The sequence below is a fragment of the Notechis scutatus genome, chromosome Z, assembly GCF_049901735.1.
Source record: "Notechis scutatus isolate UNSWTSFEM ecotype Mainland chromosome Z, rNotScu1.2, whole genome shotgun sequence".
Taxonomy (NCBI): Eukaryota; Metazoa; Chordata; class Lepidosauria; order Squamata; family Elapidae; genus Notechis; species Notechis scutatus.
In genome coordinates, this window is record NC_142025.1 from 33,805,635 (window position 1) to 33,821,995 (window position 16,361).

The window sequence follows — 16,361 nt, forward strand, 5'->3', positions numbered from 1 at the left end:
ATGCTGGATTTTAAGTACATCATCACTAGTCCTTGCCCAGTTTTATGATCTTTTTTTGCAATGGTTGTTAAGTAAACTCATTGTCCATATATGGGTGCTTTTTTCTGGAAGCCAGAAGTAAACAGCAGTTCCCAGCAAAAAATGTAAATTGCTGTCACATGACTTCAGGACACTGCAAATGCATATTTATGGAACAATTGTTGAGTATTCAAAGTGTGATCATGTGACTGTCTGGGGGGTGGTCACCAGAACTTCACATCCAGGTAATAAGTCCTTTTTTGGGGGGGGCATTGTAACTTTCAACAGTTGCTAAGAAACTGGTCATAAGTTGAGGACTACCTATACCATGTAATGAAATAGACATGTAAGACGCATTAGGAATCTCATCGTGGTTTTTTCCCCCATAGATATTGCCATTTTAATATTGTAAAGAAAGGATTATCCAATACATACTTCCAGTCATGTTTAACTTTAATTGGAAAACTAATCCAAAGCAATTTACGTCATAAACAAAAATATTTCAATATGACATGATGAAAGCTTTTGAGATAGTTTAAGGGTTGCTTTGTTTCCTCTGAAAGTTTCCAAGATTTGTTATGCCAATTGAACCAAGACAAAACAAAGCAAAATAATAATAATGTGCGGTTGATGTAGACTATTTGATTCTGAGCAAATAAAAAATTACTCAAGAACTAAAATTAAATGAATTTCAAACAAATATTTTAAAAAACTTCTTCCCTTTACATTTTTATTCCAAACGTGCATACTTAACTGTAATCCATTCTATCAGTATCGAATACAGATTTGAATAGGACAGTTTGCATTCCAAATTCTGCATCTTTCTCAAAAACAGCAGATGCTGCTGATTCCACAAATTGCTAAAACAATACCTCATCATTTTTATGAACCCCATGCTTGAGGCCTTATTATTACTGACAGGATTTACCAGATCTTGTGTAGATATCTTAGGAGTTAAATTATTGCTGTTATTTTTGAGTATTTTTTTTCAAAATCTCTTAACCACAAAAAAAACCAAAAAAAAACCCCACCACCTCAAATATTTTGTACATAATTATTTTAAACTTGCTGCTTATCTGTGACACTAATAGGTTCAATAGAGAGTTTTTCCTGAAGCACCAACATAAATTGTCATTTAAAATAGCTGTCTTTAATCTTGCCGGTTTTGCAGACCATCAGGGAGGGGATGATTCCTCAGAAGTGGTGGGTGAGCAAGCAACTCCTCTTGCGCAAGTGGCGGACACATGTGCCTGTCACTCACAAATGGAACTATGCACACATGCTAGCCAGTCCGCTGTGCATACAAATGGCACTGAACACACTCATGTTCTTGCCCTCCTCTTCTGCGGCTCAGTTCTTAATGGGCCATGGCCCGGTAGTGGACTGTGGCCCAAGGGTTGGGGACCCCGATTTTAGAAATTAAAATTAGGTTTGATTTAGGTCTGACTCAGCATGATTCATATATTCTGCATTTTATTATAAATTTAAGATAAATGAAAAGCTTAAATAAACATAACAATTATATGTTCCATGAACTTTATAGTCCCCAATTCAGTATGACCTATTGTAGCTTAGGAAAGTGGTAAAACATTTCTTGTATATTCTGGATTTATTATCCATGGGAATTTGCAATATGTAAGTTCAGATCATTGACAGGAACTCTGCAGTTTCAGACAAAAATACCAAAAACTGAAATTAGGACACTTAAAATGTTCTGCCTCTGATTTACACCTTGCGAATTAATCCATTCTGCACCTCATTTACTAAACTTAAGCATGGTACTGTCTTTGGAAGTATTTTGCCTGTTACATACTTCTCATTGCTGCCATTCAGTGAGAGGATAAATTCATGGGTCTCTGTATTCAAAGTTTTAATTTCTTCATAGCTAGGATTATACCGATGCAGCAAAAACAGTGAATGGTCCATAACTATGTGCAGTGATATGCTGTCTCTAAGCATAGAGATGTATTTTATATCAAATGTAGTAATTCTTATGCAGAGCAGTGAACTAACTATTCCTGTTACATTCAGGGCCTATGGTTTAAATTCCCACACTAATGCCAAGAGTGAATTCTGTGACAGGAGCAGTTCCCCTAAGAAGATACAGGAGTACCAGCATAAAAAGTCTTGCCCAGGCAAAATATAAAATGTTTCTTGACCAATTCCCTACTGTCAACAATTTCTTTAGAAAGCCATTAAGGCAAATACTGATATTCTGCTTTTCTTCTTGCTTTTGACAGCACTGAGCTTCTGAGTGTTAAAACCAAATTCCTTTAATCACTTGCTAAACTTTCCTTGAACTAAGGCCAATTTGAAAAATCTTCTGCTTTCCAATAGGAGTGGATAAATCAATGGCTAGAAACAAGACAGTAGAGTGAATATTCTGCTTGAGAACATTTTATTTTTTTAAGATAGTTCAGGTAGAATCTGAACAAAACTTTAATCAAGGCTACTTAAAATGCAGCCCAAACTCTCATCTAAGCAAAGAGCAGTAGCAACAAACCAATTGGAATGTATCTAATGTAATATTAGAAAACAAAGGAATGAGAAGAGGTTATTTGATTTGAGGATTCAGTAATGTCTTCCAATCTCCTCCATTCAAACATTATATTCAATAAAAGTATAGTCATTTTTACATTTTATCTCACTTCATAACCCTACAATGACATTGAAATTACAGAGTAAAATGTCATTTTGGGTACTGGCAATTTTTTTCCAGACTCAGTTGTACATATTTTTTTAAATACTTAACATCAGCCTATCTACAGAATTAATGCAACCGAAATAAATTTCTCATATTGTTAGAAGCTAATTTCTAAATACTAATAGCAATTAAGACACAGATATGCAATTATTTGCATAACATTTACAAAATATACTTAAGTCTTTAAAAAAATACCACAAAGGGTTTTTTTTTTATACAATATCTTTTTGGTGTCAACATTTCTCTATATAAACTAAAAACTATTGAAACCCTGTTTCCTTGTGCATCTTAAAAGCCAAAATAATTAAAAGCCAAGTTTGGACTGTCTTGGTCTTTTCCAATATTTTTTCATTGTTTGCATCTTGTGTATGATACTTTGGTATTGAAAATAAGCTCTGTAATCCTAGTGTCCAAACTCATATGCAAAATAAATGAAATGGGGAGATAACCACCTCAGGCCCTCTGTATGTTAGCAATGGATGGATCTATTTATAATAGCAGGCATAATATAAAACATGATCATCAGATTATTCCCTCTTAGTAATCATCCATATTTACATCTCCTCAATAGAATATTATCAGAAATGTATTTATGCAATCAGTAAATATGAACCTAAGATAATGAACAAACTAAGGGAAGAGTTATTAGCTAACACTGTAAAACATGAGTGTGAAACAAAAATAAATTCTTTGATAAATAACACTGAATTTTAGCATCTAACAATAATTTTAGTTTCACACTCTATTTGATGAATAAAGCCATGTAACACAAAGGATCAGCTCGAAGCCCCATCACATCACATTTTATAGCACACAAAATCACTCATAAATACTCTAGTATAAACTAAAAACCAGTTGTCATAGAACAATATACAAATACAGAGCGAGGTCATAATAAAAAAAAAAAGCATATTTTGTTCCTCTAAGCTATGAGTTTTCCACAACTAAGAACATACATTCTACATGCTAAGCTCTTCACTAAGACTCTGTAGCATGAGGTTCTTTCAGGCTACTTCACCATTACCTCAAACACAATGAATTTACATTACGAGAATTCTTTGAAAAATACTTACTGAATGGGTTGAAATGTTGGCTTTTTAAAAGGGACTCTTAGAGAAAGTTCAAGATATTGCTTTTACATTTATGTAAAAAGGGAATCTACTAAAAGTCTACAGTACATCTGTCTAAGACAAAACAGCTGTAAAACATGGATAAACATTAAGCAAATATGCTTCAATAACATGGCTCAGTGCTGGTTGCTTTATTAAAAATTCTGCTTATGTTAAGGAGATATGCTAATTAGGACAAGGATTATAACTAAATAATAAAAATTAATCAGATGAAACATTTGATTTAAAACAAAGTTTTACAAAAACCCTTTCAAGTATTTTTCTCCTTATCACAGTGAAAATGTAAGATCAAATGTATAAATGAATGACTGGGAAGTTCTTTAGATGAATAAAGGCAAAGTAGTAAATCAAAACATTTATAAAAATGCTTCAACGCATTTCCTTCATGTGATATGAATAAAAAGGTTATTTGTAAAAAGTTAGAAAAATTAAAATAAATTACATATTAAGTACACTTTCCCGTCAACATTTTGTATAAAAATTTGACTAGCATAATATTAATATACACAAAATAAAAACATATTGGGTCCTGCCAAGTACCTGGCACCACTGTACAATACTTTCTTAGTATAGTGTTTCGACTAACATAACGTGATGTTTGTTTCATCTTTAAAAGAACTGTCAGTATACCCAGCTAATCGGGACCCACTGTGATTCCATCCTCAATTTCTCTGTAGCAGTTTGCAACTTCTCAAAAGCTTTGTCTAGGTTGTCATTCACAATAATCAGATCAAAGTAGTGACTATAAGCTCTCTGGATCCGTGCACTCTCATCAACAGTTTTCTTCAAATCAGTATCCTATTAAAATATTGACAAAAAAATAAAAATAAAACAATACTATAAAAAGCAAGCGACTAGGGTCAGGTTTAAAACTGAGAGCCTGCATTAAAAAAAATCTTTTAGAGATCAGCAAGACCAGTTTTCTAGAAAAAAGTATTTAAAATGAATTCCTAAAAATATATTGGTACAGGAATCTATGAGAGTGCAAACAGCTATTTAGTTATAATAGATGTTCTTAATTAGGTTACAGTCTAGTTCTTGGGATTCTTATATGTATAACTCTTTAAACATGTACATAATATGTATACTTTGACATCTTACTTTAGAAATAAATATTTCAATATTTATTACAATCCTGCATTTCAAAAAAAAATTATAACAAAAATAACAAAAGAGCTACATTTCGTGTTATATCAAACTGTATGAACCACATTAGCCACATTCTTCAATGACCATTCTTGTCAATGAACATTTTCCTGGGCCATTTTAATATGCAGATATTTATTTATAAAGCTGTAGCAGCTGAAGACTAAGGTGCCTTAATGACCACCTTCTGTGACACTAACTTATCCAGCTATTTTGCCTGATAGTTTACTCATGAAATTATTTTTCACTTTCTTTCAGTAGAGCTTCATATACCTATTAGGCTAACAAGTGTGTGAATACTTAGGAATATTTAATTATATTTAGAATTATATTTGATATTTGAAATTATCCTTATTAGCTTTCTACCAATCCCGCTGACTTCCATAACACAGTCTGAATCCAAACTGTTATTTTAATACATACTATTCTGGCAATTTTAAATGAATAAATATAGTATCATATATTTAAATGCAGAATGTCATAAACAACAGATTAACAACACATGTTTACAGTAACTAGAAGTGAGCCCCACTTTTCAATTAAAAAACTAGATTAGGAATGTTATTTGAATTAAAATAACTTCTTGCTCCATAATACATTTTAAAAATGTATTGGGAGACATCAATACATTCTTTGCCTCACACCAACAAACTACTAGTCTGGAACAGATGAGGTAGTTATAATAGAATGAAATAAAAATCTGCAACAATCAACACCTAGAAAGTTTAATAAAAGTCCAAGAACTACAAATGGCCAAGCAGAAAGAGGGAAAGGAATCTGAAGATGGCCTGTAGTATATTAAGTGTAGCTTTAATTATGCTGATAAAACAAACTACTCACATTTTTTTTTAAAAAATGATAATTTTCCTTACTGTTAGAAGCTTGGTTGTAATTCCTGCATCAACTACAGCTTTGTGCATTGCACGCAGGGTTTCAAGTTCTGGAGCAGCAATAAAAACTACATAGGGCATAAACTCTGATGTCCGCAACACTTTAAGTGCCTGGGGAAAAAAAGAATTAAGTTATGCATTCAATTTTTTGGAAAATAGGCAGTGTCAGTGTAAGCAGCTTTAACATTATTCAGATTTTCATTATAGCACAGGGAATAATATGTATTTTCCCCTATTTAATAGATAACATGCTTCAATCCTTTCAGTCAAACGATGCCATCTATTAGGACACAGGAAGCGTGCTTTTTCTGCCATTGCATTCAGCCTCTTAAATTACATGCCCCAAGAGATCCATGTGACTGCTGCCCTGATGATGTTCTGGAAGTCATTACAAACACGGCAGTTCTCCCAGGATATTAGTGGTAGATTTAGTAAAAGTGATGAGATACAGAATATGGTTGTCAAGGTGTGTCAGAAATTTTTTCTGTAGTGTTTTCTTAAACTGTAAACTGCTCAAAATTACAGTCAAGCGACTTCTAAATCTACATTTCAATTCAGTTTTATACTTCTCAAAATGATTAGGACCTAATGATAGGGGGAATTTTCTTTAGTTATACTTCTGTAATCTAACAATACAATGTATATTTATCAGGTTACAATTACCATATTCTAGTTAAATTTCAAGTATTTCTACACACATTTCAGTAGTGAAAATAGCATTAGGGTTATTATATAGGGTTAAACATTTCAATACTGAAAATAGCATTAGGGTTATTATATAGGGTTAAATATTTCAGTATTCATTTCATTTTTTTTTTAAAAAAAAGCAAAATAAGTAAATGCAAATAAAAAGTGACTTGTCACACAACATGATGAAGAATTAAAAATGCATACGAGACCCAGTAAAAAAATAAAATGTGAGAAAGACTATATATAGAAATAGCAATAGCACTTAGACTTATATACCACTTTATAGTGCTTTACTGCCCTCTCTAAATGATTTTTCAGAGTCAGCATATTGCCACCAAAAATCTGGGTCCTCAAGGCTGAGTCAACCTTGAGCCTGGTGGGATTTGAACTGTAAGAATTATTTCAGGCAAAGTCTTAATAAAAAAAAGTTTATATCACAAAGAATGCAAGTAGCCAATTTAGTGAGTGATTAAAATATCAGAGGAGAAATCAAGAGGCAGCGAGTTCTAGTCCTGCCTTGGGCATAAAGCCAGCTAGATGACTTTGGGCCAGTCATACTCTCTCAGCTTTGGGAAGAAGGCAGTGATAAGCCATTTTTGAAATATTGCCAGAAAAATGCAGGGACCTGTCCAGGTAGTCACCAAGAATCAACACTCATTGATAGGCATCCCCCACCCCTCCAACAAAACCTCCTTTTGGAATGGATTGTCAAAATAGATTTCCTCTAAACCCAATAATCTGCATAACTTAATTTGGATTCAGAGCCATATCAAATTTTATAGGATATTTAAGATCAGGTTGGGGGGAAACCACTCCCAAAATTGAGTGAAGGATGGGCAGGATTAAATTAATACTATTTTCCCTCCCTTCTCCAATCTTAATTATTTTAATTGACTTCTTTTCAAATTTTCCAGTATAGGTATAAACATACAGTTTCCAAGCAAAGAAGTTTCCATCCCACTACCATTGGCTTTAAATCTAATTTTCCAGAGATTAAGGGAACTAGTCTGGCCTAGTGATTAAGTCTTCTTGTTTGCCCTTCAGTTACCCTCCCTAAGCTGTAGATAACAATGGTAAATCCCTTCTGAAAATGTTGCTAAGAAAATTACATGGACTTTTTCATGTAGTTACCTGAAGTCAGCCACAAAAAATAAAAGAAATAAAGGCTTATTTTTTATCCATCTAACTGCTTCTACAATCAACATCTCCACCATTTGGAAACAATAGCCAATATTGGCCAAAGAAGAAGGTGGAAAACATGCAGTAATGGTAGGGAACGTAAGATGAAGAACAATCATTATGAAGCTATAAATGCCAATCCAGACAGCCTTTGGCTTAACTTTATAAGCCAGTTTATAAGCGAACAATAAAATTCTACACATACAGTGAAGTCATGAAAGCATTCCTTTCAGATATATAAGTTCTAGTTCCCTTCTAGAGATAACTAGGAAATCAACAACTTACAAATTTCTTCATGTAAGCAGGACTGAATTTGTTAAAGACTATTTTTTCAGATGTACAATCTTGGGGATGATTAAGAGTAATAATGGCCACTTAAATCTTGTGAAAATAGCCTTTAAAACATGCTAAAATAGCAAAAGGATCAATGCTGCTTTTTCTGACCATCATTGGCAACAACAAGGTATGATGTAGTCCCCATTTCTTGTTGAAAAAGAAAGCCTAGCCCTCTTGTAAAGCCCGCTACTCAAATTAATGTAATTATAGAAAATTCAACTCTTAAAAGATTCTCCAACTTGATCAGGTGCAAAATTTTCCCACTGACACTTGGCTACTAAAATATTACACCAGCATACCTGTGGATTCACATCCAAGATACATGTCCTTCCAGTCTGAACCACTTCAATGATAGAATCTATTTTGGTACCATAAAGATTTCCTTCATATTCCCCATGTTCTAAATATCTTCCTGCTTTAATATCTGCCTCCATTTCACTTCGTGACACAAACCGGTATGCTTGTCCATCTTTCTCATCATCCCTCGGTTTCCGTGATGTAACTAAATAAATAAATTGACATATGAGCAAAGCAATAATATACAAAAAAATATAGCAGGTATGCTTTTATGTCTTTCTTTTTACAGAAAGACACAAAGATCTGAATACAGTAGATTTCCTGTGCTAGAAGAAAGGCTCTTCAGTCCAAGAACGGTTTCCTGTTATGGATCATAAAATAATTCCTATGTTTCAGGAAATAGCAATAGTAATAGGACTTAGACTTATATATTGCTTTACAGCCCTCCCTAAGCGGTTTACAGAGTCAGCATATTTCCCCCAACAATCTGGGTTCTCTTTTTACCAACCTCAGAAGGATGGAAGGCTGAGTCAACCTTGAACTGGTGACACCCAAACTTCAGGCAGCCGGCAGTCAGCAGAAATAGCCTGCAGCATTCTAACCATTGTACCACCACAGCTCATAACATTTCAACTTGAGATATAAACATGAGAGAAGGACTGGGGGCTGCAGAGATCACATGAAAGCTCCCCAAATTAGGCTTTTAGTCTGCAGAGCTATTTTAATTTGATTTTTTGCTTCTCCCATCTGTATTTGAAAAAATTTAGTATTTTACCAACTATTTATAATTAAAATGTTTAAATGAACTTCCATACAATAGTTTAAATTCCAATCTGTATAATTCCTTATATAATGCATCCCAAAGTGTGCTCGGAAGTACTTATAATTAGGCTTATTCCCAGGTGAATATGCTTTGAAGCACAACTGCCTATTTGTTTGCTGATACTATTTTACTGCCAGATATGTAAAACATGCCAATATTAGAAAAAATGAACTAGTCACCCAATTTCAAATGCATTTATTCAAAGTATTTTAACTTGTACAGGTAATCCTCGAGTTACGAATATAATGGAGCCTGCAAATTACATTTGAAAACTTTCTGCTTTCACCCATGCATTCACTAATTGAATGTGCGGGTCGTTAAGTGAACAAGGTATCTCAGGGTGGGGAAGGCCATGGTGATGGAAAAAACCATTCAAGGCCTCCCCTGACCCACTGAGATACCTCATGCACCCCACAATTGCTTCCCTCCCCCTCATCCTACTGTGCTGGACTCACTTACCTTACAAAGTTCTGTCCTCTCTGTGCTGTACTTTGTGTGCAGAATGATTTCGCTTCCAGCATCCAATCAGTTTGCAAATGCTTTTCATGCATCAGGAATGAAATGTTCTGGGGGCTGTGATCTCGCGCGACTTCAGGCATCTATTCTCTGCAAAAGCGGATGGGTGTCTGAAGTCATGTGACATCACAGCCCCCAGAATCTTTCATTGTCAGTGTGAAAACCATTTGCAAACAACTGAAAACGAAGTTGTCTCACTCTCAAAGAAACCGTGGCAGAGAGGAGACAGATCTTCACAAGGTAAGTGAGTATGGCACAGCAGGATGGGGGAAAGCATTTGTGGGGAGCTGGAGAGGGGAATAGGCAGGATAAATGTTGCAGTGCAATTGTTTGTAAGTGAATGATTACTGTGGTGCTGCAACATTCTTAATTTCCGAACTGTGTTGTAAATACTTGGGAGGGTTATCATGTAACTTTGAATGGTCACTAAGTAAACTCTTATACCTCAAGGATTATCTGTAGTTTCCAACCAATACGGTCCTGAGCTTTCTTTTGCCAAGTGAGCCAGCAATACTTGCTGATATTGTCGCATATTGGTTGGAAACATGCTGAAGAGGCCTTCATCTGCAGTGGATAGACAATGGCTAAAATGATGATAGTGACAATTTTAACTTGTACTTACACTACATCATTTCATAACATCTATCTGAGATTAAGATTATCAGGGAATCAAAGAAATATGCTTAAAATGTAAAATAAGCAAACAAACGAGAGTGTTATGAAAACTTACATGGGACTGTGGTTCCAAATTTTGTGGGATTCAGTACAATAAATCTGTTTTTCAAACTTCTTCGGCCAACTCCTTGGGCTCCTATTAAGACCAGTGTTTTTCTTTGAAATGGAGGCATTTTTGCTACTTCCTCATATATCTGAATTTCATGTCGATCAAATTCTAGATGCAACAGAACATGTTAAAATCAAAGCAATGTGAACATTATATAAATTTCACAACTCTATGGATTGCAATCTGCCAATCAGCCATGAAGCTCATTGGTTAACTTTATGACAGTTATTCTCAACCCAATCAATTTGTGATTTCTTGAATCTCAGGTGGGAGGTTGTCTCAGGTGGGTTGGGTCAGCCACTGGGAATGAGAGCCTCAGAGGCCCCTATTAAGTGACACTATTTAAGGAAAGGGATCTGCAGTGCACTTACCTTATTTAGCAGGAAGGACAGATTACTTCGAGGACAGGAAGGTAACCTACCCATGTAAGGCTTTCAGAGTGAAATCCATTTTTATTATTTCCAGCATTGAAAATAGTACATGTATGTATGTATGTATGTATGTATGTATGTATGTATGTATGTATGTATGTATGTATTTATTTTCAGCAGTGGGGCAGTATCCAATCTGGCCACTGAAAGTTCTGACAGAAAGCCCTCTGCCAAAAGTTAATAGGACTGGGACATTACATTTGATTTAATGTAAATTTACACCTAGTTAAAATTAATTACACATTACATGCTAATATTAGACAAATTACAAAGTATGAAATGATAATTTTGGGAAAGCACTGGGTGAAAAGTCATATGGCCTGGTCCTTCAGATTCTACCTCTGATTTCATACAATAGTTTTCAAATGATGAATATAATATGAATATAGATGGGTCAACAGAGTAACATTGCTAATTATATGAATGATGTAATATACAACAGCTGCAGCTTGATTTTTTTTTTCCTGTAGTAGGATTCCTATTACTGCATGGCTATTTTATTTTACTTTTTAAAAACAGTGCTGTACAGGAGCCCTTTGTTCCCAAATACTTCTGGGAAAGTTAAATATAATCAGGAACATAGGGCTCCTAAATTATTTAATACAATAGTAAAAAAAAAATCATTAATGTGCCCCATTTCACTTCAGTATTAAATTGCTGGACATGATAAGCTAAATTATCCATGAGTTCAAGGATAATTTGAATTATAAAATAAATTAGCAAAACAGTGTAAATATACATTTTTACACCATGACAAGGGATATCAAATTCTTTACATGTAGGAAAACTCAGAAAAAATCAGTTTCATTTGGAATTACTTCCTGGATGCGTATGTACAGCCATTGGAGATACAGATAGTCCTTGATACATGACAATAATTAGTTGTTCTATGGTCAGCATGTGAACACACTCAATTTTACTATCTGTTTTTTTTTTTGCTGAGTTATTAAGCTAAATTAATATAAATAACTTTCTAAATGTTCTTGCCAAGTTATTTTTCTAGTATGTAATGCTGAAATTCACAAACCTGCATTTCTAGTTGTGAGATACATCATTTTTTTCTTCCTTTTACTATTTATTGTCCCACAGAAAGGACCTAAAAACAAATGAGATATTTTTGAAATTACAATTTGTTAGATTAGTTTGGAACGAAGTCTTAATGTACTCCATTGAAAGCCATATCACCCTAACTGCTTGCAACTGCTAAATTTGTTTATATAGCTATAATAAATTATTTAGATTTATGGTTATAATGCTCCCTATTTAATTTTAACTAAGTACCAGCAGATGGCAGAAAAGATTCAGAATTTAGAAAGAAAGGCATATTATTTTGATTATTAATTTGTAATTATGGACAATAATGTACTCCATTATTCATAATACTTGAAACTTGAAGAATGAACATAATAAAAATGATATTTTTGTGTTCCTTACTTGAATTTTCCCAGTCCCGTCTAACAAATGCTTTCCTCTTTTCTTCTAAGAACTGGCTAGGAATAAGACCTGCACTTCCTCCTTCTTTGACATGGCTGGCCTGAAATAAAATTAAGTATGTAACAAAATTGATTTTTACATTATAAGTTGTAATGCTGTCAAAAGTAATTTAGTGTTCAGATCTCTTCATATAAACAAGTTGGATGCAAAGCATGTAACACACTAGTAGACAAGGTATCCGGAACATAAAGTGCAAGTATAAGAAAAGTTGACTGTTCTAAAAAATTTTACCCACCTTTCAACACCCAAAACCTATTTTTCAGTAAATATTCTAAGAGGAGTCCTAAAAAAGTACATGTTACAAAATGCATTTAAAAATCCCTTTATTTTTATAAAATCAGTTGAATGAAAAGATATGCACTTTAATTCAGGATTTCTTACATGTACCAAAGACTTGTACATGGTCTTTAGATACCAAGGTGCACACACAGCAAGCCAAAATGACACTAAAACGTCATAATACATCTTCTGTCATTTGAGCCCTACTTTATGGCCATCTATGCTTAAAAATAAGATTACATAATGCAGATCATCTAACTAACATAAGAACATTTAATTTGTAAAAACCAATGATATACTGAGGAGGCAGATTTACCTTGATTATATCTAACAATGTAAGCAGAAATAGAATTAAAGTAACGGTATCCTCTTTCCAAATGCTTAGATGAATTCTATTCAAATTTTCTCTTCCATTTGTATTCCTTCTGAAATATCAAGACTGATAATCTCCCTCATAGCAACAACCCAAAGCTAGCTGTGTTAGAATGCACTGAACAAAAATTTAAGAAAAATTTGTGTCTGCATAAATAATCCAGCCACTCTTCCTATAACAGATGCTAGAGGACAGCCAAGAACAGATTCATATGCATTAACAATTTTCTGTCACAGAACTACATTAATGAGAACTTTTCCTTCTTTAAATAAGCCTGTCCGATGCACCGGTATTTTTTTCTACCTCTCACACCAACACACCCAATACCCATATTTTGGCATTTTATGCATATATACACATGCAAAAAAGAAGCCCCTCCCAAAAGCATGGATGGTTTTTTTATTCATAAGTCTCATAAAGGCTACTAATATCCTTTTAGGCTACACTTCTGTGACAATTATTAAGTATACTGCAATACATCTGTGTGCTGATTTGTATAATTTGGCAAATTGTATAATTTGGTTATTCTAACTGAGCACAACATTGCATATTATCTCAAGACAAGCCTGGTATCACTTCATATTTTCACAGACAGAATTATAATTTGACCATCTGGAAGGGATAGCCTAAGGATCAACTCCACTTTCATGAAACAGTTCTGACTTTCTGTCTTGTGTTCTCCTTCCTTCCTCCAAGTCCCTGCAGTTTTCTTGGCAAGCTTTTTCAGAAGCGGTTTGCCATTGCTTTTTTTCCTAAGGTTGAGAATAAGTGACTGGCCCAAGATCACCTAGCTGACTTTGTTCTTAGGATATAACTAGAACTGATTTCTTAACCACTGCACCAAACTAGCTCTCTTGCTTGAAATTATATTCAATGGTAATTCCTCACAGGATCCAAAGTAGCCTTAAAAAAAACAAAGGTGGTATGTATTTAAGCAGAACACTGGATTAATGCATTGAAAATTTGTATTAAATTTAATGGTCTCTAACCTGCCACCAGTTTGGGTCTTCTCGATTAACAATCTGAAGAATTTCTCCCTTGGAAAATTTAAGACCAGCTTCTTTGCATGGAATGAGATTGTCATTGAATGGATTATAATCAAAGTGACACTTCACAAATACCTGGAAAATAATTTTAAAAATAGCTTAAGAACAACAATTCAAACAGACTTACAAATGCTTAGCAAGTCCTTTTTTTTTTTTGTTTCAGCAAAATGCAGAATTGTCTAGAGGACAATTCTGAATGACAATTAAGTTTCTGATAAAGATTCAAGCTGTAAAAATCCCTTGAAATGAATTACTACAGTTATCATGTGACCATTTATATTCTTATAATTTGTGTTTTAGTGATCCCAATTCTTTTTAGATGTCTTTATTCTCAGAATGCAGTCAAGTGAGCTGAAGTGAAAGCAATATTTTAATTAAGAGTTCCAGGATTCAATTCGCATAGAAGATTCTGCCATCTGCAACAGAAGAAAACTTTGTCCCAATGCAACAGACTGAAAGTTTACGATTAATGTCATAACAAAGTGACTTGCCTTTACATTAAATAATCATTTCAATGATTACTAAAGCAATGAAACAATTTTAAAGATATTTTGCGCAGTTTCATGTTTGTTCAAAGTTAATTTGTTTCATTCCACATCTTACAGTCAGTTCTCAGGATTGTTTTTATTTCATGAAGTGTGTTGCGCTGTCTTTTATAAACAGTCTTTTAAACAAAGCATGACTAAAAAGCAGTGAATACATAGATGCTACAGAAAGCTCCAATACATAACTTCTGTTACAAAGTAATATTTTCCAAATACTGCATCAAAACATTTTAGGTTTATTCAGCAAATCATAGTTCTGAAAAGACAAAATTACTTTTTACATAGTGAGATTGGACTAGGCTACGACTCAATCAATCACAAAGTATTGGCTTTCAAAAAAATGTTATTATTGCTTAAACATGAATATTTTTCTACAATAAGATTTTAAAATCAATGGAAAGCTGATATCTGAGATATAAAGGAAACATAATAATAAACTATTGTACTAAAAGGCCAGAAACTTAGGATACAACTAAACATTGCAAACTGCAACAAGATTATACAAAGTTATATAACAATATCAGAATGTTTAATACATGAGCTATAATTATGGAAGACTGCAATAATAGCTGCCTCATTTTCACTGCTGCTGCACAATATTTTGCTACCATTTGAATAATGGAAGATGTAGCATCTGAAAATAACATAAAAAATGCTAATTCAGCCAGATATTGTTGAAGAAAAGATAGAATATATATATATATATTGGATACACCTGTAAATGTCACAGCAAAATAACATATGCTGGCCTACTTCAACATCCCTTGTTCTATAATGGCAGACCTGTTTCTCTAATGGGTCTTAAGAGTATATTCTTTGTAAAAATGCCAAAGAGAGTATATTATATAACTAGCTCAGTAACAACCTTCCCATAATTTGGGAAATGTACTACGGCAGATTAATCACTCCCCCAGCAAGCCTATGACAACTCAGTGCTGCTTTTAAAAGTTAAACTATTTGTCTCTGAATTTCAATATGCTTCTATAGGAGCATATTTGCCGTATGCCAATATCTTCTCCCATTCCCCCAACAAGATTACTCAAATTTAGTGGGAAGTTTTCAGCTGTTATTAATGGGTAAGGTCCCAAAGAAAACAAGTGGAATTAAGTAATAATTTAGCCTTAATCTCTATATCTTAATCTCAAATTTGGGGCATTCAAATATCCAACCTAAAGAAGGCACTGACAATTTATCCTGGGTGTAGTGAGTATAGTCCTTAAACACTTAGTATGGGCTATCTCCAGGATATTTTTCTCAGCATAGAGCTCCAGGTGGAAATTTTTGCTTGAAAAATTTTCAAAACAGGTCAAACTAAGCCATCTCCCTTAATGAAGAAAAATCATATTATGGTTGTTATAATCTTCAAATCATTCTACAGATGTAATCATGATGTGCCATCCTATTTCCCTTAGAATAGAAAACCACTGCCAGATGTTTAAAAATGCAGGCAGTCTCTGAGCTGAGAACTCCCAACTAACAGATAATTCACACTTATTAATAAATTTCCATAAACTCTATTATATGGAAAAAAAACTTAAATACAAGAGTTCATAATAAATGTCTATACTACTTGTAATATTCATGAAGACACTGGACAGCTTCAGAACATCTCTGCCATTTTATATATTCAAATCTGACTAAAGGATGATAAATAAGAACCCTATGCACCTGACTTAACCT

The 16,361-nt window shown here is 33.7% G+C and overlaps 1 protein-coding gene across 27 annotated transcripts in view; it reads right to left on the reverse strand.

The window, feature by feature from the left end:
• Positions 1 to 16,361, reverse strand: part of PALS2 (protein associated with LIN7 2, MAGUK p55 family member) — a 249,156-nt gene that overhangs the window by 197,165 nt on the left and 35,630 nt on the right. For 24 of the 27 annotated variants that reach the window (XM_087945397.1, XM_087945384.1, XM_087945395.1 and 21 more), the window contains 7 exons: positions 14,080 to 14,211; positions 12,379 to 12,478; positions 11,972 to 12,040; positions 10,460 to 10,621; positions 8,393 to 8,595; positions 5,871 to 5,999; positions 403 to 4,650 (listed from right to left, as the gene is read on the reverse strand). In XM_087945397.1, coding sequence (XP_087801523.1) covers positions 4,474 to 4,650; positions 5,871 to 5,999; positions 8,393 to 8,595; positions 10,460 to 10,621; positions 11,972 to 12,040; positions 12,379 to 12,478; positions 14,080 to 14,211 — 972 coding nt within the window. In that variant the 3' untranslated portion in view covers positions 403 to 4,473. Of the gene's footprint in view, positions 1 to 402; positions 4,651 to 5,870; positions 6,000 to 8,392; positions 8,596 to 10,459; positions 10,622 to 11,971; positions 12,041 to 12,378; positions 12,479 to 14,079; positions 14,212 to 16,361 lie in introns of those variants that run through there. The other 3 variants (XM_087945390.1, XM_087945380.1, XM_087945381.1) reach the window with 1 other exon arrangement.